The sequence below is a fragment of the Crinia signifera genome, chromosome 4 (assembly GCF_055691185.1).
Source record: "Crinia signifera chromosome 4, ASM5569118v1, whole genome shotgun sequence".
Taxonomy (NCBI): domain Eukaryota; kingdom Metazoa; phylum Chordata; class Amphibia; order Anura; family Myobatrachidae; genus Crinia; species Crinia signifera.
In genome coordinates, this window is record NC_139220.1 from 297,139,834 (window position 1) to 297,165,507 (window position 25,674).

General features: G+C 45.7%; 2 protein-coding genes across 6 annotated transcripts in view; one reads left to right on the plus strand and one right to left on the minus strand.

Moving 5' to 3' along the window:
• Positions 1-15,220, minus strand: part of KEAP1 (kelch like ECH associated protein 1) — a 77,335-nt gene extending 62,115 nt beyond the window's left edge. Inside the window, exons 1-2 of one of the 3 annotated variants that reach the window (XM_083185111.1) lie at positions 15,080-15,220; positions 12,642-12,735 (exon numbers count right to left, since the gene is read on the minus strand). The gene's annotated coding sequence lies outside the window, so the exon portion shown is untranslated. Of the gene's footprint in view, positions 1-12,641; positions 12,736-14,877 lie in introns of all 3 variants that reach the window. The other 2 variants (XM_083185110.1, XM_083185113.1) reach the window with 2 other exon arrangements.
• Positions 1-25,674, plus strand: part of SPC24 (SPC24 component of NDC80 kinetochore complex) — a 65,070-nt gene that overhangs the window by 37,644 nt on the left and 1,752 nt on the right. Inside the window, exons 1-5 of one of the 3 annotated variants that reach the window (XM_083185114.1) lie at positions 14,976-15,155; positions 18,119-18,339; positions 18,420-18,561; positions 20,862-20,969; positions 23,501-23,577. In XM_083185114.1, the coding sequence (XP_083041240.1) occupies positions 18,174-18,339; positions 18,420-18,561; positions 20,862-20,969; positions 23,501-23,577 (493 nt within the window). In that variant the 5' untranslated portion in view covers positions 14,976-15,155; positions 18,119-18,173. Of the gene's footprint in view, positions 1-14,975; positions 15,156-15,208; positions 15,349-18,118; positions 18,340-18,419; positions 18,562-20,861; positions 20,970-23,500; positions 23,578-25,674 lie in introns of those variants that run through there. The other 2 variants (XM_083185115.1, XM_083185116.1) reach the window with 2 other exon arrangements.

Below are 25,674 nucleotides of genomic sequence, written 5' to 3' on the forward strand. Positions count from 1 at the left end.
TAGACAGAGATATGGCTGTCAATTATTGACCCACGTGCCCCTAATGTCTGCATCTGTGCACACAGGCACTAGGTCTCGGACACCTTCCATGGGCCTCTTAGGGCCTGATTCAGAGTTGATCGCTGTGTAAGACCAAACAGTGACAGAAATAGCGTATGGATCCTCATTGCAATCCCCTCGCAATTTGACTGACAGGAAGCCGGCGTTTGGGGGTGGACACCTAATGTTTTAATAGAGTGTACAAAAAAAAAGCAAACATGCCCAGGTGCATCAAGGGAAGTTCTGTGACGTCAACGCTGGCCTCAATTAGCCTCTCTCACAGATGACTGGTAGGGTCAAACTTACTTTTGTATAGATCAGAATTATTTGATGGCTGGTGAATTGCGTATGGATTTGCGACTGGTTAGCGAATAGTGATATTTTAGCAATTAATTTGCAGATTTGCACGGGGCTGGTTTCGTTCTGTCTGGGTGGAGGCTATTTACTCATAGTCATCTCGAACTTAGCAGTATCTCGAACATTTGAATATTTTAAGCCTGCACACTCCCTCAGAGCTCTTATCGGCCACTAGACTGACACACAGAGTGTGAACATGCCACTACACCCATCCTACCTCCACACCTATAGCAGTGAGAGCCAAGTGGAGGCAGGCACACCTCCTCTCCTCACAGCTAATAATGTAGGTGCCCATAGTCTCCGCCTACCTGTGGTGAGCCTTTGTTCTGGCAGGAACATACCGTTCCTGCAGCGCGCACACTTGGTGATGCATTCCCATGTAGTGTTGTGGTATTCACTGCTATGTGAACTGTGATGAAGACCTTGATTCAAACATAAAAGAGTAAGAATATAGGGGGACAGAGAGACTGCAGAGGAGTAAGAAAGAATAAAGAGAGATAGAGAGAGCTGAGGAATAGGGACAAGAGGAATAGGAGGAGACAGGGCAGAAGGAAGAGAGGAATTGGGGGAGACATATGGGAGGATTAGGTGAAGGAGGAGATGAGTAGAGGGATGGGAGGAATAGGAGGAAAATAATATATAGGTCCTTTAAAAAGTGAGGTAGGCGGATTGATTAATGAATATATGGAGAAAGCAGGGGAATTTAACACTTTCTTTTCATCAGTGTTTACTAGAGAGGAACAAATGGTGAGAATATTACAAAACAGTAGAAAGGAAAATGTCCCATTACTTAATACTTGTTTAACCAAGGAAGAAGTCCATAAGCGACTATGAAAAATCAAGCAAAATAAATCTCCAGGGCCATATTCACTCTAGGGTTCTAATGGAACTGAGGTCAGAAATAGCTAGGCCTTTATACTTAATTTTCAAAGATTCAAATTTCATCAGGCTCGGGACCTAGGGACTAGCGAATAGCAGATGTAGTGCCATTATTTAAAAAGGGTATTAAAACACAAACAGGTTATTATCGACCCATTATCGACCCAAAAGTCTGACTTCAATAGTTGGGGAATTACTGGAGGGTATATTAAGGGATAGCATTGAGGAGTACTTGGTGTGCAATAAGATTATTACTAGGAACCAGCATGGATTTGTGAGGGATAGGTCAAACTAAGTTAATTAACTTGGTACTTGTGTAGTTTCACGGCACCAGCGGGGCTTGCTTTGCTCGCCTACGCTGCGGGCTCGGTGGCTCGCTACGCTCGCCACGCTATTAAAAATCAACTCCATGCCAACATGGATAGTGGAGGTATGAACTATCCATGTTGGCATGGAGTTAAGTTACTTTTTTGGACATATTTCGTGGCGAGCGTACACCCGGAAGTAGCACGGCGCCATGCTGGCGCCGTGAAACTACACAAGTACCATTAACTTCTATGGGGAAGTGGGTGGAAACTTAGACTGGGGTGACACAGTACACCAGCGAAGGAAGAGTTTCCTTTCAGTAAGGGCAGTTATGGAAAGTTGTGACGGCAGACTCAATTGATATGTTAAAAAAGGGTTAGACACATTTTTAGCAGAAAAAAGGGGATTTTTGGTCCTTACCTGTAAAATCCTTTTTTCAGAGGCCAAGGTGGATGCTGGGAATGTGGGTATTCCGGGGCTGGAGGTCCGGGCACCAAGGAGTAGAAACTTCTTCTGGCTAGTGCAGCCCTAGGCTCCGCCCCCCTAATACCCCTTCCTGTCCTCAGAGACCAGTTTTTAACTTTAACAAGCCGAGGAACAGGTATAGGAGAGGGGAACCATTCAACTTATTGAACATTCAACCAACTGAACACTAAATTGTGAACTATAACTAAGTAACTGCAAGATTTGGAGCGGTAGGGCGGGCGCCCAGCATCCACCTTGGCCTCTGAAAAAAGGATTTTACAGGTAAGGACCAAAAATCCCCTTTTTTCTTACGGCCAGCGGTGGATGCTGGGAATGTGGGACATCCTAAAGCTGTGTCCCTAAGGGTGGGACCGCTCCCGAGCTGCACTGAGGACACCCCTGCCAAAAGCCGCATCGGCCGAGGCGAAGGTGTCGAATCGATAGAATTTGATGAACGTGTGAGCCGAAGACCACGTGGCTGCCCTGCAGATGCTCTCCGCCGAGACTCCTGCCCGCAGGGCCCACGATGTCCCCACAGACCTGGTGGAATGCGCCTTTATCGAATGCGGTACTGGTCGTCCCGCCAACAGGTACGCTTGCCTTATGGTAGACCTTAGCCACCTAGCCAAGGTGCATTTTGAAGCAGGCCAGCCCAGCTTCCGGGCATCAAAGAGAACAAAGAGAGAATCAGACTTTCTTATCTGCTCTGTTCTAGCTACATAAATTTTTAGGGCTCGGACAACGTCCAAAGAAACATCGTTATCCTGCGAGTCTGTGGTTGTACTGTAAACTGGAACTACTATTTCCTGATTTATATGAAATCGGGATACAACCTTTGGGAGGTAGTCCAGTCTAGTTCTGAGAACTGCTCTATCCTCATGAAAGATAAGCAATGGGGGCCTACAGGAGAGAGCCCCTAAATCTGATACTCTGCGCGCCGAAGCAATGGCTAGCAAGAAAAGGGTCTTTAGAGTAAGCCAAGAAAGAGAAACTGACTCCAGGGGTTCGAAAGGCGCCTTAATTAGCCCTTTTAGCACCAAGGTGAGATCCCATGGGTTTGCTGGTGGACGTATGGGAGGCTGTAGATGAAGAGCTCCCTGTAGAAATGTATGGATTGTGGTTGACGTAACGATCTTTCTCTGGAAAAGGACCGAGAGAGCCGACACTTGAACTTTCAAGGACGAATGGCTCAACCCCATGTCCAGGCCTGATTGCAAGAATCCTAGGACCCTATCCAGCTTATATATCTTTGGGTTGAACCTCCTAGGCTCACACCAAAGAAAATACCTCTGCCAAATTCTGTGGTACACCCTTGCTGACGATGGTTTTCTTGCCGCCAGCAGTGTCTTAATGACTGTAGGAGGAAAACCTCTCCTGCTCAGGATCGACTCTTCAACAGCCACCCCGTCAAAGCCAGTCTGGCTAAGTCGGGGTGTAGGCACGGTCCCTGTGACAGGAGGTCGGGCCAGAGGGGCAAGGGAAACGGTGGTGCCCTGGCCATTTGCAATAGGTCTAGATACCATGACCGTCTCGGCCAATTCGGGGCCACTAGGATCATGGTCACCTTCTCCCTCTTGAGGCGTCGAAGTAGACGGGAGATTAGAGGAATTGGTGGAAATGCGAACACCCTTTGGACCGGCCAAGGAGCTGATAGTGCGTCTACCAGACATGCCTGTGGGTCCCTTGTTCTGGCTCCGTACAGTGGGAGTTTTTTGTTGTGCTTTGAGGCCATAAGGTCCACTTGTGGCATTCCCCACTGGTCTGTCAGGATTGTGAATGCTTCCGGATGGAGGGACCATTCCCCTGAGTGGATCGTCTGCCGACTCAGGAAGTCCGCTTCCCAGTTCAACACTCCTGGAATGTACACTGCCGACAGGGTGAGTAGGAATTTCTCTGCCCAAAGGAGGATCTGGGTCACTTCCCGCATGGCTGCTCGGCTCCGGGTTCCCCCTTGATGGTTCACGTACGCGACCGCTGTCGCGTTGTCTGATTGGATTCTGACTGGCCTTCCGTGAAGAAGAGTTCCTGATTGGATTCTGACTGGCCTTCCGTGAAGAAGAGTTCCTGATTGGTCGAACGTCCGGAAGATGGCCCTTAGCTCCAGTACGTTTATTGATAACTTTGTTTCCTGGTGTGACCACCGGCCCTGGAACGACTGATCCAGGGTCACAGCTCCCCAGCCTAGTAGGCTGGCATCTGTTGTCACTATGATGTAATCGTGGCTTGCAAAGGATCGTCCTTTCCTCAGGTTGTCCGACAGTAGCCACCACTGGAGAGACTGTCTGACTTTGTTTGAGATGGTGAGGAACTGTCTCTTCAAATCCATGTGTGATCGGTTCCACCGAGATAACAGGGCCAGCTGGAGTGTTCGGGAGTGGAACTGTCCAAATTCCAGCATTGGGAAGGTGGATACCAGTTTCCCCATTAATGTCATACAGAGGTGCACCGACACTCTGCGTTGTGTCAGAAACGACTGGATCTGTGAGTAAATGTCCTGTATTTTGTTCTGGGGGAGAAACACTCTTTGGGCTTCTGTATCTATTAGTGCCCCCAGATGTATCATGGTGGATGATGGAGTCAAGCTGGATTTCTTCCAGTTGATTATCCACCCGTGGGATTGAAGCATGTCCAGAGCAATCTGGAGATGGGTCTGAATTTCTTCCTGTGACTGTGCTACTATAAGTAAATCGTCTAGGTAAGGAAGAATTTGAATGCCTAGAAGGTGTAATCGAGCCGCCATCACCGCCATGACTTTCGTGAACACCCGGGGGGCTGTTGAGAGCCCGAACGGGAGAGCACGAAACTGAAAATGGCGATCCACTATTGCAAATCTGAGAAATCTCTGATGTTCCTGTTTCATTGGGATATGCAAATATGCATCCTGTATGTCCAGTGAGGTCATCAGATCTCCTGGTTCTAGAGTGCTTAGAATGGAGCTCAAAGACTCCATCCTGAACTTGGGTACCCGCAGGAACACATTCAATCTCTTGAGATTCAATATCGGACGAAAGGACCCGTCTGGTTTGCTGACTAGGAACAGATTCAAATAGAATCCGGTCCCCCTTTGAGAATGTGGAACAGGCATGATCACTCTCTGTTCCAACAGGGTTGAGACGGCTGTCTCGAGGGCTGCTGCCTTGAGAGGGTCCAGTGGGAGGCCTGTTGTAAAGAATTGTGTTGGGGGTCTGGAGCCAAAGGTCAGAGCATAACCGTGCGATATTAGTTCCAACACCCAAGAGTCCGATGTGGAACTTGACCAGGTCTCCGCAAACTCCAGAAGGCGGCCCCCCACCCATGGCACATTCTTGATGTGCCCGGCGTCAGGCCGCTGGCTTTTCAGCCTGCTTTGGGGTCTGACGACGAGCTGCCCATCCCTGCTTGGGCTTGGACTTCTGCGTCTTTTGGGAGGACTGTTGTGACCTTGTTGGCCAGGATCCCGTATAATGTGATCTGCCCCTACTGGAGGGACGAAAAAACCGAAAGGCTTGTTGCCTTGGTTTAGTGGTTCCTGTGGGCAAAAAAGCCGACTTTGAGGCTGCAATGGAAGTGACAATTTTGTCCAATTCCGTTCCGAAAAGTATGCCCCCCGTAAATGGTAAGGCCTCTAGGGCTTTCTTTGAATCATTATCGGCCTTCCACGATCTAAGCCAGAGGGCTCTGCGTGCGGCCACTGATACTGCAGAAATTTTGGATGCAAAACTTCCCGCATCCAATACACCCTCACTTAGGTAGGAACTAGCCTCCCTAATATTGTCCACAAAGGACAGCAACTCAGATCTCTTAGTACCTGATTGAAGGCCCTCCAAGAGCGCATCCGCCCAGTGTGCTATAGCTCTGGTTGTCCAGGCAGCCGAATAGCTAGGTCTAACAGCTGCCCCTGCATTGGAATATATGGACTTGAGAAACTGATCCAGTTTTTTATCCACTGGATCTTTCAAGGATGTTACATCAGGTATGGGCAGGGCCGTTGCCTTAATTAACCTGGTGACGTGGGCGTCCACCTGAGGGGGATCATCCCATTTTTTGTGACTGTCTGGTAGAGGATAAAAAGAAGGAATCCGCTTAGACACAAGGAATTTCCTATTTGGATGCTTCCAGGCTTCTTCAAACAGATTATCCAACTGCTTTGACTGAGGGAAAAAAGCACTGTCCTTCTTTTTGCGTTTGAACACTGGTTCAGTATCTGGGCCCTCTGCAGAAGTCTGCGCATCTGGCTCCTTTATGTTGAAAGTGAGCCGTATCAATTTAATTAGGCTATCTACTCTGGCCTGGGACATATGATCATCAGTATCAGTGCCCACATCATCTGCTACATCAATAGCACCCCCGTCCTGATCGTCTCCAGATGTATCATCATCATCTGTGTCCTGTAAAAGAGGCTGAGCTGCCTCACGTCTGGATGGTCTATTTGTACTAGACCCTGTCAGAACATTTTGAAGTGAGGATGAAACCTGCACCAAACCCTGGACTGACTGAGATAAACCTGCTACCCAAGCAGGTTCTGGTGGCTGAGGCTGGACTTGGGGAGTCGGTGCGGCAGCGGGGTTACGTGACGCTGCCAGCTGGGAAGCTAATTCCCTCATCGCAGAGGACAGGTCTGCAGCCCAGTCCGGTCTGCAGGGAACATCCGCAGTGGGTTGCGGACTAGGTCCCGGCTGAGAGCAACGGTCACAGAGGCCTGCGTGGTGTCTAAGTCAATTAACAACCGGAGTTACTTAAGTACACCAGTGATATTGTGTGTGAGAATTGTTCAGTCACTAAATAAATGAATAAGTGAACTTATACTGCGCTCTCTGTCAATCCTACAGAGAGAGATGTGGTATAAGAATACTCACATCAGCTCAACATAACAAACTGTGAAAAATAACAAAGACAGATAAAATACACTGCAGTATATTCAATCCCCACACCACACACACACACACAGGGATTCGGCACTTTGTTTCCTACACCTTCACCATATAAGTGAGGTGAGGATAATACAACCTGTCACTGATAACAGTGGAGGCAAAGGGGGGCAATTTCTTATGCTCCTCTCCGTTTAGCAGGCAGCCAGCAAGTGAGCTAAAATGGCCCCCGCTGTGAAACAGGGGGGAGGAGTGGAGCGCTCACGGCGGGAACCCAGGACAGGCCATTGCCGCGAGCTTGGGGGCGGAGTTATCTGTAAATCCGTCCCCTCCTGGAACCACCAGCGTAACCGGTCTCCACAGAGGGAGCCGTTATGTACATAGCCCTGGTGGTCTAGCGGTTTCTCAGCATGAGCAGAGTACCGCTGCCAGGCCTCCGGCGGCGCCCCCATCCACTGGCGGTGTGAGCCGCGATATCCGGCTCCCCGCAAGGGGGAAGCCGCTTACCTGTACTTCTCCCGGCCGCGGCTCCCTCCAAGTGCCTGAGGTGTCTGGTGTGAGCGGTCGACAGGTCCGTCCACCAGACGCCGGGAGAGGTTTCTGCCGTCAGCCGCAGCAGCGCTGCGAGTCTGACGGCTGTGAAAAAAATTATATATAAAAAAAAAACGAAGTTAATTAGGGCTAAAACTGTCCTCTCCTTAGCGTGGTGCCTGTTCCTCAGAGCACCAAGGAAAAAAACTGGTCTCTGAGGACAGGAAGGGGTATTAGGGGGGCGGAGCCTAGGGCTGCACTAGCCAGAAGAAGTTTCTACTCCTTGGTGCCCGGACCTCCAGCCCCGGAATACCCACATTCCCAGCATCCACCGCTGGCCGTAAGAAAAAAATAATTACACTGCAGATCATATATAGGTAGAAATACAGTATTTTTTCAACCTCAACTACTATGTATGTAAATATGTATGAGATGTGAGTTATAAAGGAAGATGGGAGAGAGATGGAGGAATATGAGAGAGATGGGAGAGAGGGATGAGAGGAATAGAGGGAGATGGGAGAGAGGGATGGGAGGAATATGAGAGAGATGGGAGAGAGGAATAGAGGGAGAGGGATGGCAGGAATAGGGGGAGGTGGCAGAGAGGGATGGGAGGAATAGGAAGAGATGGGAGAGAGGGATGGGAAGAATAGGGGAAGATGGGTGAGAGCTATAGGAGGAATAGGGGGAGATGGGAGAGGGTGATGGGAGGAATAGGGTGATATGTGTGAGAGCTATAGGAGGAATAGGGGGAGATGGGAGGAATAGGGGGAGATGCGTGAGAGCTATAGGGGGAGATGGGAGAGGGTGATGGGAGGAATAGGGGGAGATGGGAGAGGGTGATGGGAGGAATAGGGGGATATGTGTGAGAGCTATAGGGGGAGATGGGAGAGGGTGATGGGAGGAATAGGGGGAGATGCGTGAGAGCTATAGGGGGAGATGGGAGAGGGTGATGGGAGGAATAGGGGGAGATGGGAGAGATAAATTGGAGGAATAGGGGGCTGGTATAAAAACTTTTGCAGTCCTGTGCACAATAGCTGGTGACTCGGCGAATGTTGAGCCCAAAATACTAGTTACACTGATTTCCTCTGTGTACTGTATGTACAGCAAACAAGTGAATATAAACTTAAAACAAAGGTTATTTTTTATACTCCATATGGTTACATGTCATTAATGAATGCTGACCTCTGTCTTATCCTCTGAATGTAGTGGTAGAACATGTTTTATTCTCATGCTACAGTAGACTGTAAAAGCTCTCATATATACTGTCACAATCACTCTGTATCTCTCTGCAGCATCTGTGAAAACCTCACTCATCATTGCTGAATGGCGGAGGCGAATATTGCTGAGGTGTTTTGAGGACAAAGCCCCAGGTGCATAATACAACAGCAGACACACCTTAATAAGAAATAACAAAAACAGGCAGGTGCAACAAATAAATCCCAATAGAAAAAAAAGATATTGACAGCATTTCCAGCAGCAGCTATGTCTCTGTTCAGGGACATTGGCTGTGGCTCAAGTAGGAATCTTTCTGTTTTCTTGTTTATTTTCCAAATAAGGATAGCAGATGTCCAAGAAGTTATTAAGTTTCCAAATAAATTAAGTTTGGTGCATGCACCAAAACAAAGAGACAAGAGCGTGCACTAATAGATATAAGTGTGTGCGAATCCACTTAATAAAATTAGATACTTAATGTAAGCTCTTCCCTCATGTGCTTTTCCTTCTCTTACTTAAACCATCTTTGATGGCACCAAATACTGCGATTTTCTGCCACCCTGATACTTATTCCCGTGTCATACTTGCTTACTTTTAAAGTTGTCTCTCCAAGAGAAGCCCGGAGAGGCAACACGTTGTGGGGGTGGGGATGAGGCTGACTTCATTAAGATCCGCCCCCTAATGCACAAATGCCATGATTCGCAGGTACGCAGATTATGGGTGGGACTTAATTACGCTAATCACTGCATTTTAGCCCTGCCCCCTCTTCACGGACCCGTGAATTTTGGTATTTCATTCAGCAGGGAAGAGGGGTGCGGGGGCTCTGGATAGCAAGAGGGAGACGTGCCTACCTTCCAGGGGGGGCCGGTAGCCTCCCGGAAATTCCGGGAAGGTAGGTAAGTCTGAGTGTCCTCTATGGTTATGCATCCTGTACTTGTTATCTATTGTATTGAATTGGAAGTCACTGTTTTGCTATCAATCCCTTGTGGCATCATATAAAGGACAATATTAATAATAATAATAATAATAATAATAAGAGTCTTGAAAGAAATATATGGTATGTGGAATTTAATTATGATAGGCTTGCCCGTAGAGGTGAGTTTTCAGGGAATGCGTGAAAGTTTGGAGGCTAGTGGAAAGTCTTATTGTGCATGGAAGGGCATTCCATAGGATGGGAGCAGCCCAATAAAAGTCCTGTAATAGTGAATGGGAGCATCTTGCTAGGAAGATCAGCCTAGCAGCTGCATTTAAAATGGATTGTAGTGGTGAGAGTCTGTACTTAGGAAGACCAGTTAGGAGACTATTGCAATAATCAATGCGGGATAAAATGAGTGCATGGATAACAGATTTAGTAGTGTCTTGTGGGTCGTATTTTGGATATGTTTTATAGATGCAGGTCACATGATTTGGAGGCAGATTGAATGTGGGGAACAAAGGACAGTTCAGAGTCAAGGATGACCCCTAGGCAGCGAGCTTGTGGGGTAGGGTAGATTGTCGAGTTGTCATCTCAACTAGCTGCAAACTCCCAGCTTGTGAGCCAGATCTGTTGACATAAGGGAGCTTGGCTATGACAGCATACAATATCCTTTGCCAACATTCAGTACAATAAGGCTGAGACATTCTTAATGTTAGTATTAGGTGGCCTCGGAGGTGCCCCCACAAGTCTTAGCGCCCTAGCATACTCCTAAGAATTACTGCCTGTGGAAGTGTGAGTGCAGGTAACCTGGGGAATGGAAGCTGTGTTTGCTGAATTGATGCAAGCTGAGGGACAGGTTTATTACCGAGATGCTTGCCAGAATATCCATTATAGGCATCTATTCTTTTCCATCTCTCATGTATTTATATGTATATTTATGATGGAAACAAAGATATAGATAAGTTCTGCGAGTTTGGGACGTTTTCTACCCCAGATGATACTTCTACTCAGGTAGAGTGGGGATTGCATTCAGTCAATAACCTCTGTGAAATTATCTATTGACAGTCCTCAAATTTAACAGCAAGTGTCCCCTTGAGAACATAGGGCCCATTTAATAAAATATATGTGCGGCTATATCCCTGAAACCTGTTTTTCTGGGTTAGTTGCAAATATTAAGTACCCAGTACCCCCCCCCCCCCCCACACACACACGTAAGAAGGAGAGACCGCAGCAATACCCGCCAATAGGATCGGATATTGCAATGCGGTCCTGAGCGGCAAGATCCCACCCAGATCGCATGGAATATGCGATCTGTCATAAATTTGCAGGCAATATGGTCGCTGAGTGACCATATTCCCAGCGATTAGACTGCACCGGCAATAAATCGCCAGGGTAAGCGCTCCCGTTTTTAGCCCCCTTATGATCGCTGGTCACAGCAGCTTGCTCCTGTGACCAGCTGATTCCCTCTGCGGCTGCCCCGGCAGAGGTTCCCTTTCATCAGCGACCATCTCTGGGACACTGAGCGATATATCGCTCACCGATATATTGGCAAGCGATATATCGTCCCGTGTGTATGCACCTTAGTCAGCATTCATGCTAAAAGTCTTTGGAGACATTGGCAAGAAGCCATAAACACAACTACACCTACTTCACCTACCTTTAGCTAGGCAAAAGTTCCTTTGTGATAGATGGAAAGTCAATGGAAGAAATGTATTGCGTCTGATAAGGATATTAAAGAAAAAGCTAAGACTACTTCAAATAACAAGATAATCCTAGTTAGAGTACAGAATTTCGGCATTAACTCATGGCTTATTACAGACCACTATTGTAAAAAGTCCCTAATCTAGCCAGGCTAAATCTGCAACATGCTTCTCCCCAATCCTATTGGCCTGGAAGGCCATAGCAGGGTGAAAATGCAACCGGTGGCAGTTCTGTCTCTGAACATGTCCTAATGTCAAAATAAGGGCATGGGGCCACTCGGTCTAGGACCAGTTCAGCACCTTAGGATACTCCATGCAGAGCTGCAGCACTTTGGGCCTTATTCTAGTTCACTCTTTCTGACAACATCCTTCTTAGATGAACAAAACCATGTGCACTGCAGGTGGGGCAGATGTAACATGTGCAGAGAGAATTAGATTTGGGTGGGGTTTTACTTCAAAGTGAGATCTATATTGCAGTGTTAAAATAAAGCAGCCAGTATTTACCCTGCACAGAAACAAAATAACTCACCCAAATCTAATTCTCTCTGCACATGTTACATCTGCCCCCCCCCCCCTGCAGTGCACATGGTTTTGTCCATCTAAAAAGGATTTTGTCAGAAAGAGTGAACTAGAATAAGGTCTCCAGGATGAGAGAGAAGCTGCATGTCTTATGCGTCCTCAGAGAGATTTCTATGCTGCTGTTCTAAGCCAAATACAAGAACAATGGGGCAGAAATGGTGAGTTCTGTACAGGGCACCTGCTCATCCCTAATTACAGCAATGTTAACCAGGCATGTGTTCAAATGGGCATTACTAATGTGTGACATACTATGAATGTGGGGGGGGGGGGTTTAAGGTACTTTAAGTTGGATAATGAAGGGTATGTGTACCAAGTTAGCTCCAGATATATCAAGGCATGAAGGAACCTATGAAGAACATGTGCTTTGACCCTTCAGTGGTATGCTCCACATGTTACATCTGCCCCACCTGCAGTGCACATGATTTTGGCCATTAGAGAAGGAGTTTGCTTTTGCAAGCCAACCATTAGGTGATATACACGACTAATGTGTATCCAGGTTAACATCTAACATCTTTCAAAACTGGGTGCAGTTCCTCTTTCCTGCCTGGGGTGGTGCTTGCTGCTTTAGTGATTCTAGCACAGTCTGGTCTGTATCTCGGCACTGAGATACAGATGGTGGTTAGATAGATAGATAGATAAGTGAGGGCAGACAGCACTCATCAGGCTTGTGAGGACAGTAAAACCATTGCCCATTATGTCCTACATTTCGTGGCACACCGCCATCATCAGAGACAAGCACAAAATATTGACACTAACAGACATATACTGTATACCCACAGATAACAACCAATTAGCTTCTTACTAACTCACCTAGCAAATGCCACGGTTTGTGGTCCAGGATTGTGCGCTGGAAACTGACGTCACAGTCACTGTGATGTCATCCTACAGGGCCAGTCAGGCTGAGCTGCAAGAAGTAAACAAAGAATTGGGTTGTTAAGTGACACCTACTGAAAAAACCTACACTTAATAGAAACAATGGGCCATAATTCTTGATCGTAGGAGAAATGTGTTCTCAAAATGTTCAAAACCTTGATGCACTGCAAGTGGGCAAATGTATTATGTACAGATGGTGGCACATTTAAAGAGCCTCCTTTTGTCTGGCTGGGGCATCCGTACCCTGGGTCTCCGGAGGTTGTTGGGGAACCACTTGACACCGTTAGAAGTTTGTACCATGTGACCTGGAAATATCCGGACATGGCACCCACCAACAACTCATTTTGACTCAGTACATGCTGCGCTGCCTGCCTCCAGTGTCCTAGACCGCGCCCGGCCGGAGGGGGAAGAGGAGTTGCTCTCTTCCTTCTCTAAATACTCAGGTGCTCCTCCAGTTATCAATTTTTGGGACATTCATCTCATCCTCAGGGCCACGTCTATTACAGCATAAAGTGCAAAGTGCTTATGTTTGGTTTTGCACTTTGGGGGTGATTCAGCTTACCGAGTGCCTGTAACGCCGCCCCACGGAATACCCCCCACGCTGAATTCCTGCACTAACATGCGAGGGGATGTGTAACGAAGACACATCCCCTCACATGTCTCCGCTGCAGGAGAAATCATTCGATGGTCGCCGACCATCGAATGATTTCTCCTAGCTTCGCAAATAAAAGTTAGCGGGAACTGACTTTTATTTGCGAGCACCTGGGCGAAGATGGGTCGGGCGGCTGATGTCGTGTGACGACAGCCGCCCGTCCCTTGGCAGACATCATTCTGCCCGTGTACCCATGGGAACACCCATAAAACGCTGATCCCCGTCCTACCCCAATGTATGCGAATGGCTCGGTGACTATGCAAGTCATCAAAGCCATTCGCAAAGGAGGCCTGCACATGCACATAATAGGCGGGACAGGGCCGATCTTGCAGTACTGCGAGTCAATCAGAATCACCCCTTTTATGGTGTATTAGCCGTGGCCCTGAGGACGGAGTGAACATCCGGGAAACGTTTGGCAGAAATATGGCTTCTTAATTACATGCAAGTTGTTTTTTGCTTTCGATACTACGAGTCTCTGAGTGCCATTTATTTGTGGATTTTTTTCACAGACATACACACACACACATACACTGTATATTTTTAGAATGTAAGCTCTCATGAGCAGGGCCCTCTCTCCTCATGTGCCTTTCTTAGAATATATAAACCACTGCCACCCTGATGATTGCTTCAGTGTCCTGTCCCCTGATGCAACTATCCATATTAACCATGTACTTGTCCTAAACTGTCTTGTAATGTAATTTGTTATGTGTTTTTGATTATAACTATGCTCTGTAAAGCGCTGCGGAATCTGTGTGCGCTATATAAGAAACTGTTAATAAATAAATAAATAAATAATATTATATGTATTTATAGACATTCACACTATAGGGTGGATTCAATTGGAAGCGAGGTTCTGTTTTGGAACTCTTGCCTGTTATTTCCCTGAATGCCAGCTACTGATGCGGGTGTACGGGCAGTCATGGATCAGCCGTACGCACAGCACAATGTGCCGATATTTGTCTTTAGATATATCAACCCTTGCCTGTGTTATGCCGATGACACAATATGATATCTGATTGAACGGACTGTTGGGGAGGTAAAATCTACAAATATTTCCCCCAAAGCCAACAATGATCAGTGAGCTGTTAGCCGGTTGGACCTCGGCAGGGAGGGGCAATGGATGCACTAAGCCACAGGTTCTCATTCTCAAACTCTGTCTTCAGGACCCCACACAGTCAGTGCATCTTGTGCAGGTCTCTTCACAGAATCCCAAGCGACATAATAAGCTCCACCTGTGGATTTTATAAAATGTGTCAATGAGTAATGAATGCACCTGTCGGGTGACCTGGAAAATGTGAACTGTGCGGGGTACTGAGTTTGAGAACCCCTGTACTAAGAGAGATAATAAAGTGTCTTTGAGAGAGATAAAGTGGACGATAAATCACCAATCAGCTTCTAACTTTTAAAGATAGAGTTGACTGGCAGGTACTTTATCACTCTCCACTCTATCTCTCGCCAAGAATTAATACATCTCCCCCACAGACATCTAGGTTAGATTACATATATAAAATTCGCTCGCACATTTGCCTGTGACAGTACATGACATGTATTCGCGCCGGGAATCGGGGATCGGTGACGTGGCCTTTCCAATTCCAGCAGCCCGCCCTGCTACAGAGGAGAGGCGGTCGGTCAGACCCTGCTCCTCCTCCTTCGGCTCTCGCCTCTCAGGAGATTGGAGAAGGAAGGCGGTGCTGCTGCTGCCGCTGTGGCCGGACACGGTTACCTCAGCTCACGGTACACACCGCTCTTTCTCCCCGTGACGTTACGCCCCTCCCCCACAGTGACCGGACGGAACGCAGGTAACAGTTGGAGGGGGCGCCACCCTCTAGCGCCGCTTTCTCGTGTATAACGGTCTGTGCAGCGCGAGCGATCGGCGGGAGAATTTTCAAATCCCTCACGGGGTCCTGCGAGGCTGTGTGATTGGCCGGCTGTGATGCGGTTACTATGGCTACGGACCGTCTAGGGCACTGCCAGTAGTGAGAGAGAGAGAATGTGTGTGTTCTCAGATTAACTAGTTGTGTAGGCACAGTATACATTGTGCATCTGTTTACTTTGGGGCGTTGTTTTGAACATAAGGGTACACTGGGGTGTGCACTATCCCAGACAAGGCAGTCAAGTCTCTGAAATGCAGTTTTCGGAGGTATGACTGTATTCCACATATGCATCAAGTACTGGAAAGTGACACTATGGCGCTTGTTTATTTATTAACAGTTTCTTATATAGCGCACACATATTCTGCAGCGCTGTACAGAGAATAGTTGAACATTCACATCAGTCCTTGCCCCAGGGGAGCTTACAATCTATATTCCCTACCACATGTACACACGCACACAGACATTCTAGGGTTAATTTTGTTGGGAGCCAATAATACCACTTTCACATCGCCGACACGTTTTAAAAACCGGTATTTAAAACGGTAATTAAAACGGGTCAGAGCCTTAACATTGCCGCAGATTACCGTTTTAAATACCGGTTTATACCCCTTTCACATCGCACTTTTAAAACGGTAAATTGCCGTTTTTTTTTTCCTTTTTTTAAAACGTTTAAGCCTACACTGTGAATGCATAGCATTGTACACATTCACATTGCACAAAAAACGGCAAGGAACCGTGTAGGACTCTGCTTTTTACACGGTTCGAAATGCCAGTTAACTTTAAACGGTAAATCGGCTGTGGTGCATTCACAGTGCAGGCTTAAACGTTTTAAAAAGGGAAAAAACGGCAATTTACCGTTTTAAAAGTGCGATGTGAAAGGGGTATTAGCCTACCAGTATATTTTTTAGATTGTGGGAGGAAACCGCATACCTCCTAACTTTCAGGGAGACGGAGGAGGGACAGAGTGTTGCGTGCCGCCGTTTTGACGCTATGGTCGCCGTGGTTTTCGGGACTGTTGGGAGGTATGGAAACCGGAGGAAACCCACGCAAGTACGGGGAGAATAGACAAACTCCGCACGGTTAAAGCCATGGTGGGACTCAAACCCATGACCTCAGTGCTGTGAGGTGACAATGCTAACCATTACACCATCCGGTAGTCGTGATGCCTTTATCTGTATACTGAATGCCGATGTTCTGACCACCTGGATGCTGATTGCATCCTGTTTCCGAAAGGTAAACCAACTTAGAACATACCCTACCATCTTAGTGGTCATAGAGTTAGATTATAATAGGGAGCTGAGCACCCTGCCCGAAAGTGCATGCAATACATTTATACAGTGTACATGATGACATATGTCAACATACACAAAAAAAAGTGAAAAATGTGTCACGCTTTGAACGTCGACCTGTCATTGTCAAACTAGACATTTTCGACTTACTATCCCAAAAAAACACACTCTCACCCCGATTGTCCAGGCAGCGCTTAACTTTGGCTTGCCCTGTGCGTCTGAAGCTCTGGGTGTTTGATGAGAGATTGGACGCACAGAGAGTTTGGTAATCAATTTAATCCCCCCCTATTTGCCAAGCTGCATTTATCTCTTTCTTAGGGTGCATACACACTGTACAATTTCTTTGACCAATTTGGTTGAAAGACATTTCCATTGAACCCAGTGTCCTGGACTAAAGATGTTGACGAAATATATTGACGACAGACGAAAGAAGATAGATCTAGCTACAGTTTATAGGCTCTTTTTGAAAGATATTCAAATTGAGCTGCATGCACAGTTGACGAACAATCTTGATGAACAACTGGCGGGTATGCGCATCATCATTCGTCGTTTGTTTGTTGACAATATCTTTTGTCAACATCTTCCGTCCAGGACACTGTCTTTCAACCAAATTGGTCAAAAAAATTGTACAGTGTGTATGCACCTTTACACTACTGTGTACATTTTTTTTAAAAGCAACCCAAAATAATCTGAATTCTGTTGAAGCCTCTAAAGGTCCCCACACACACGGTGCGTTTTGAGCTTCAAAAAGAGTGTGCCGCACATACTTGTTGGACTAGATCGCATCGCATTAGCATATCACATGCATTTTGAACTAGATGCAATGCGATCTAGTCCAAAATGCACGTTGTACATGACAGTGTATGGGCAACAAAAAAACTATAAATCACGCAAGAATGTGTTATCACTGAGTTGTGATTAGGGATGGACTTCGGAAGCCCACCCTCAAATGATGGCTGGGCATCCGGCATCGAATCTTTCGTTGCAATGGTCACTGACCATCGCATCAAAAGCATTCAATAGAAAAAAGTATTCATATGATATGCGCAGACATCTTCAGCATGGAAAGCTGGAGGGAACAGTAGCGTTGCTGAATGGCCACAAGGGGGCGGGACCATCAGAAGACCATCAAATGTTTACCATTCGATGGTGGCAAACATTGGAATGCTGCCATCGAATGGTAAAACTATTACCATCGAAACAATCTATGGTTGCAAAACATTGCAATGCAATGTTCATCCCTTGTTGTGATTGCTCCATTAATGTAGAAACGGATATCTATATAATGATAAGGGATGGTCTGTATTGTCCCTGTAATGTGATGTGGCATCGGTGATGAACGCCCCAACATCATCTGCTGCCGCAATGGACAGACGAGACAAGCTAGTGGCCGAGGGTAAGCAGAAAACCCTGCAGTGTCGGCCACCCCAAATAAGTGTATAAGCAGTCCGTGGGTGGGGTGACCTGGTGTAACATTGGTCCAAATTACTGGTATTTAACAATAAAACACACCTGAGGTCCATGTTGCCACTAGATTTATTTGCAGAATGTTGTTCTACTGTGTTGGAATATGTAATAAAGCTTGTTGTTGTTTTCTAGGACCCCTCACATACTTACTGACTGATTCCATCGCTTTAGTCGAAGACAAACTAAAATGTTTCAAGAAGGTATGCAAGAGTATTTGGAGTTGAGTCAGGAGATTGTGAAGATCATGGTGTCGGATAATGCCGCTTCCACACTGAAGATAAGCCTGGACAAGCAGGAAGCCATGATTGACTCGCTTACTGAGAATGAAAGCCAGGCCGCGGAGATCATCAGAGGTGCCTCTTCTGTGACACCTGTTTTGCTTAGTATAAAAAGATCCATCCCAGCATTCATTTTGTTGTATTTTTTTCTTTAGAGCTAATGTCAGTAGAAGAAGCCGTAGCAGACAAACTACTCGAAAGCAGAGAAACCGTGCAGAAGGTGTTGTCCAAACAGAATCGGATAGATCAGGAGCTGCAGGAGGTTCTCAAGAAGAATGCGTCCTTAGAAAGTAGCATCACATATCCTTTATGACTGACCATTCTACACAGAGTAGTGTCTGTTATTTTTCATTACCTATGACAAATAGGGGATTATTCAAATGTTTCCTGCGCCCCCTGCTGGGCATCTTTATGAGCTATTCAATTGTTGCTCCGATCAGATGCCGGTTAGTATTTTACGTGGCTGACCGCTCTGGTTTTACCTGTCCAAATTGGCTAAACCTGTCTAAACTTCCTCAATGAACAGTGGCACCATTGCACCTATTTGGTAAGTCCTGAAAAATATGTATATACTGTCCTTTATGAGGTTGTTCTTAGGTCCCGAGGAATCCATGATAGGACTATATAATCACTCAAACGTTTCCACAGGGGTTCACTTTTCTCCTCAAAAAAATAAGAGACCACACAATAGTGATCTTGATTGATCTTGCCATTATTGTGATAGTGGGGGATTATCACAGGCTTTCAGCTGCACCTGCTTTTAAGCGCAGAAACCCTACACCATTATTTCTCTGTTTAAACTTCCTGTTTGAATGCCTAAAAGTATGAGTTTGGGTACCCAAACTACAGACATTAAACACATTTTTTCTCGCACCTTTGGAGGCTGACCGAACAATGTGTGTGTGGCTGGTAATGGGCATCTGACCTGAGCAACAATTGAATAGCTCCGGCGCCCTTTACTATGGATGGCCAGCAGTGGGTGCTGGGAAGAATCCAATCGCCCCATTGACTGCTACAATTTGGCAGAATTTTAAAATATAAGCTGGGTACACACTAAGTGATATATCACCCTGACGCGGATTGGAATAGTTTATGGTACGTATCGTATAGGTTACATAGTTACATAGTAGGTAAGGCTGAAAAAAGACTTGCGTCCATCTAGTTCAACCTGGTATAGATATCCATTGCTGATTTGGTAGGTTCTGGTATTTTACAGACAAATTATATTTCTTATTTGTACCCATATATGTTTTTCTCCAGTAAATGTTTGTCCAACTTCGCCTTGAACGCATTTAATGAGCCAGCCGTTACCACCTCTCTGGGAAGAGAGTTCCAGAGTTTGACTGTTCTGACCATAAAGAAATTCTTTCTACTAGCTGAATGAAATCTTTTTTCTTCTAATCTATACTCATGCCCTCGCGTCCTAGATTCCTTTCTAGTAGAAAAGAGGGTGCGTGACAGTTCTTTATATTGGCCCTTGATGTACTTGTACATGTTGAGCATGTCCCCCCTTAAACGTCTCTTTTCCAATGTAAATAGTCCCAAATTGCTTAATCTCTCCCCGTAGCTTAAATTCTCCATTCCCCTAATAAGCTTTGTTGCTCGCCTTTGGACTTTTTCTAATTCTATGATGTCCTTTTTATAGTGTGGGGCCCAGAACTGTACTCCGTACTCTAGGTGAGGTCTCACCAATGCTTTATACAGTGGCATAATTACCCTCGAGTCCCTAGTTCCCATTCCCCTCTTAATACATGCCAGAATTTTGTTGGCCTTTTTTGTAGCTACATTACAATGGGCACTACATCCCAGTTTGCTGTCTATTTGGACTCCTAGATCCGCCTGATTGCGCGTTCACACCGGTCTTTCATGCTAGCTTCCCATCTCATGCGGCATCAGATGGGACAATGTAATAAATGATGGTATGCAGTTACATGCTGTAAAGATATATTTCACCATTGTACACAGGACTGTGCCGTATGTACTGCGCCATCAGTGCATCGTTACATCCCTTTGCACCATCGGCTGTGACCTGCATTTTATAGTATGTCCCCAGCTTTAGTCAACCAGACCGCTGCACGCTATTATTTGTAGTTTGGATAACTATGACCACAAGTTTTGGCGCATGACGTTGCTTTGTGCTTCCTGACAATTGTTTTGATCATTTTAAAATAGTTTTAGTATTAATTAGATTATAAACGGTATTCTCATTGGGATGAGCTTTCATTTAGTCCAATGGTTTAACAACTGGATCTGGGCAATTTGCACCAAGCTGACTAAGAATAACTAGCACCTGCTCCCTAATAGGGACTAGCACCTCTGTTCCTTCTCTGCAAAACTACAGTTAATTATTAAGTTATAGCGATTATAAAATAGCCTCTGTAATAGTTGCAGATTATATCGTCCCTTTAAAATCTAAGGTGTGTATTCAGGAAAATGTGATGTAAGATCACCTGTTCTGCTGCACATAAGATGTAGATATAGAGGCCTAAACATTTTCCTGCACATCCCCGTGGGTTCGCATCACCCCTACATCACATTTAATTGAATTGCACCTCAATACTCCATTTTGACTTCCATAGCCTTTTCCTTAACACCCGCACATTCCTAAACAAGGAACTGGAGGAGGTGAATCTCCTGGAGGAGGAGATTGCGGAGGTGGAGAAAGAAGCCGCAGAGGACACCACAGTAGTCATCCCCTCAGCTCTGTGAGTATCCTTATTACAGCGCACTTATGTTCTGCGCACAGTGCAGCGGTAAACCAGTGTCTGCAAGATTCCATCCGCTGACTGGTCAGTAACGTGGTAAAGCTAATATAAAATGGGATTATTTCCATAGCTTGTTTAACAGAGCTCTGTCTGGTGGCAAGTACACAGACCAACCACCACCGCGAGAGCTAGTATAAAATATAGACCTTGTTCATTGCTGGTGTGTGTTTCAGACCCTGATCGAAAGCTGATGTAATATACAGATCCTGGTGTAATGGTCCGTGTACAGCATAGACTGATACCGCTGCATGAATGTGATTTTAGCGCAAACATTGACATTCTCCGATGTGTTCTGGGATTAGACAGATCTGTGTTCCTCGCAGTGGTTGGACATTTGTAGCAACACTGTCACATTGATGGTGTACAGTAACTGGGAGCATGCGTCTTACCTGACAAACCTTCCCTCGCAGTGCACCAGATATATGGATTTGGCGCTGGAAAAGCACTTAAATGATTGTCCACTATAATGTCTTGCACTGCAACACCAGTCGTCTTTCACAATAGTTGCCCTCGCATATATGTTGGTTATTATAAGATTTCAGCATGACCATGAATCATATTGTGTTTGAACTTTGCAGTTCCACAGCTACATTACAAGTGTTTGCAGTGATGCAGGTCTCATAACCTGTAGGAGAGTCCCTTCCTTTCTTACTCCATAGTATAGAGAGTCCCTTCCTTTCTTACTCCATAGTATAGAGAGTCCCTTCCTTTCTTACTCCATAGTATAGAGAGTCCCTTCCTTTCTTACTCCGTAGTATAGAGAGTCCCTTCCTTTCTTACTCCGTAGTATCGAGTCCCTTCCTTTCTTACTCCATAGTATCGAGTCCCTTCCTTTCTTACTCCATAGTATCGAGTCCCTTCCTTTCTTACTCCATAGTATAGAGTCCCTTCCTTTCTTACTCCATAGTATAGAGTGTCCCTTCCTTTCTTACTCCATAGTATAGAGAGTCCCTTCCTTTCTTACTCCATAGTATAGAGAGTCCCTTCCTTTCTTACTCCATAGTATAGAGAGTCCCTTCCTTTTCTTACGCTATCGTATAGAGAGTCCCTTCCTTTTCTTACACTATAGTATAGAGTCCCTTCCATTTCTTACTCCATAGTATAGAGAGTCCCTTCCCTTTCTTGCTCCATAGTATAGAGAGTCCCTTCCTTTCTTACTCCGTAGTATAGAGAGTCCCTTCCTTTCTTACTCCATAGTATCGAGTCCCTTCCTTTCTTACTCCATAGTATCGAGTCCCTTCCTTTCTTACTCCATAGTATAGAGAGTCCCTTCCTTTCTTACTCCATAGTATAGAGAGTCCCTTCCTTTCTTACTCCATAGTATAGAGAGTCCCTTCCTTTCTTACTCCATAGTATAGAGAGTCCCTTCCTTTCTTACTCCATAGTATAGAGAGTCCCTTCCTTTCTTACTCCATAGTATAGAGAGTCCCTTCCTTTCTTACTCCATAGTATAGAGAGTCCCTTCCTTTTCTTACGCTATAGTATAGAGAGTCCCTTCCTTTTCTTACGCTATAGTATAGAGAGTCCCTTCCATTTCTTACTCCATAGTATAGAGAGTCCCTTCCCTTTCTTGCTCCATAGTATAGAGAGTCCCTTCCTTTTCTTACTCCATAGTATAGAGAGTCTCTTCCTTTTTTACTCCATAGTATAGAGAGTCCCTTCCTTTTCTTACTCCATAGTATAGAGTCCCTTCCTTTTCTTACTCCATAGTATAGAGAGTCCCTTCCTTTTCTTGCTTCATAGTATAGAGAGTCCCTTCCTTTTCTTGCTCCATAGTATAGAGAGTCCCTTCCTTTTCTTACTCCATAGTATAGAGAGTCTCTTCCTTTCTTACTCCATAGTATAGAGAGTCCCTTCCTTTCTTACTCCATAGTATAGAGAGTCCCTTCCTTTCTTACTCCATAGTATAGAGAGTCCCTTCCTTTCTTACTCCATAGTATAGAGAGTCCCTTCCTTTTCTTACGCTATAGTATAGAGAGTCCCTTCCTTTTCTTACGCTATAGTATAGAGAGTCCCTTCCATTTCTTACTCCATAGTATAGAGAGTCCCTTCCCTTTCTTGCTCCATAGTATAGAGAGTCCCTTCCTTTTCTTACTCCATAGTATAGAGAGTCTCTTCCTTTCTTACTCCATAGTATAGAGAGTCCCTTCCTTTTCTTACTCCATAGTATAGAGAGTCCCTTCCTATTCTTACTCCATAGTATAGAGAGTCCCTTCCTTTTCTTACTCCATAGTATAGAGAGTCCCTTCCTTTTCTTACTCCATAGTATAGAGAGTCCCTTCCATTTCTTACTCCATAGCATACTTTCCAACTGTTGCCAATCTGTTGATGGGATTTCCCTTCCTGTCCTACCTCCAGACCATATTCGTTTCTGTATTTTGTTTTTGGTTCTGTGATTTGTTGATACCACTGCTCCTAATTATAAATAAATCCATGAACTATTATGCAATAACGATCTGTTTTCTGTACAGGTATATGGCAAAACTTTTCCACTCTGTAACGAAGATTGACTGGGATTATAGTTGTGACCCAACACTCATTAAAGGCGGTATCCTTTCCTTGGGCACAGTTCCCCTATTTTTCTTATCTGAGAGTGTCAAGGCTCTTGCTGTCACTTGATAACCTAATGGTTCATGCTCAAAGGGGTTGAACCAATTTAGGCTGTGGTTCCCAAGTACTCCAGACCCAATGATGTTGTGAACCCCATTAGGAAAATGACACCACTTGGGCTCTATAATTTAAAAGAAGCCCATGAAAAAGGGACAGGAGACGAGTTGTATGAGCCATGGGACACTATAGACTTGATATAACCCAAAGTGGATAAAGGTCTTGGGGGTAAATGTATAAAGCAGTGATAAGGGAGAAGTGAGCCAGAGGAGCCATGGCAACCAATCAGCTGCTCTGTATAATATAATATTATGTAAATTATAGATGTTGCTTCAGTGCTGATTGGTTGCCATGGGCCACTTCTCCTCTGGCTCACTTCTCCCATGCAGAGGGGACCGTTCCTGATGAGAAGAAGAGATTGAATAGATGGAAACAGGCAACAGAAGAATGGGAGCAGAGATAGGGGAGGGATAGAGAGACTGATAAGGACGATAAATTAATCTCCAGATACTGGGGAGGGTGAAGTCAGAGTTGGGAAAAATGGATGTGTAGAGGCAGGCTGGGAAAGAAGGGGATGCGGTGTTGAGTAGGTCAGGAGGTGAAGTCAAGGGCTTTGAATGAGTGGGGGAGGGGTGAGTTTAAAGAGGCAACTTATTTGTAGGACTGTGAGGCGATGAGGGTCCTGAAATCTGGCTGTTAGAGAGTGAAAGTGCAACAAGGACATATATTTGAAATGGAAGTCTTCCTTGGAGCGTGATATCCTCCTGTCACTCAGCAGCTCATCAACAGTTGTGCAGGTATCTGGTGTATTCGGAAAGCCAGGGTTGTGGATCTGTGAGGGCGAGTAGTGACTACTGGTGGAACATAGTGTAGGGCAGAAGTAATGGAGATGTTGTATATGGAGAAAAAGCTTAGTCAGGTGCAGGGGCAGATACAATGCCGGAGAGAGCTGAGCAGTAAGGATGACAATAGTGTCAATAGCCTAAAGGTTATGCTTGTGGTAGCCATGGAAGGCAGAGCTGGAGAAGGAATGAGGGATACGTTACAAGAGAAGAAATGGTTAGAAAGAGGGAATGTGGAACTGGTTAAATCAGAAATATCACAGTGAAGACCGAGTGAGTGTCCACTTACATGGCTGGGTAGGTGGTCCAATGAGGGAGACCATAGGATGATGGAATAGTAATGAGAGGCAGTGGTGACATTAATATGGATATTGAAGTGACCTAAGAAGAGGGTTGGAAGGTCTGAGTGTAGGGAGCCAGGAAGCAAAGTTGTCCATTTAGGGCTTAATTATAACATATACCAAATAACTGAGAACTAAGTGAAGGGATAAAACAAGTGGTAGGCTGGCCATGCTCTTGTTTGCTTACATTCTGAAAGGAAAGTGTAAGGCATGGGGATAGTGTGGACATACGAGGTGTTGTGGTAGGGAAGACCACATGAGGCAGAGATCCAATAGAACTTCCAGGTTAACAACTGAAGGACGGAAGTTTGTTTTCATCTATTCTAGGTGCCATCTAGCTGCCAGGCTGGCCGATAATTGATAGACTGGTTATGGCCCATAGTACGCAGGCGTGAGGCCATCTTGCAATAAAATCCTGATAATTTTGACAGGAAGCCAACGTTAGGGGGTGGTAACCAGACTTTTCTGTGAGTGTCAGGGAAACCGCAGCGTGCCCAGGCGTTTGAGAGAAAGTCATGTGACTCCAGCCCCTGCCCCGATCAGCCTGTTTCTATCTCAGCCACCGAGTCCTTGGCTATGCACGGACTGCACGCAGCGGAGAAATCATTGTGATTGTGAATGGCCTGCAAAATTTTTGCAGGCTTCTCGCAGTTTTGCACAGTTCAGGATTTCCCTTTGGCTGGGCGGCGTATACCTGAGTACAGGGCAATTTAGCAGAGCAGCAGTCAGGTCTAAATAACCCCTAAGAGTGGTGACAAACCTAAATTTTCCTCTGGGAATTTATTCAGAAACATTCAATTAAAAAGGTTGAGTACATCTGATACTTAGATGTCCTAAGGATGGCAGAAAGTTCCG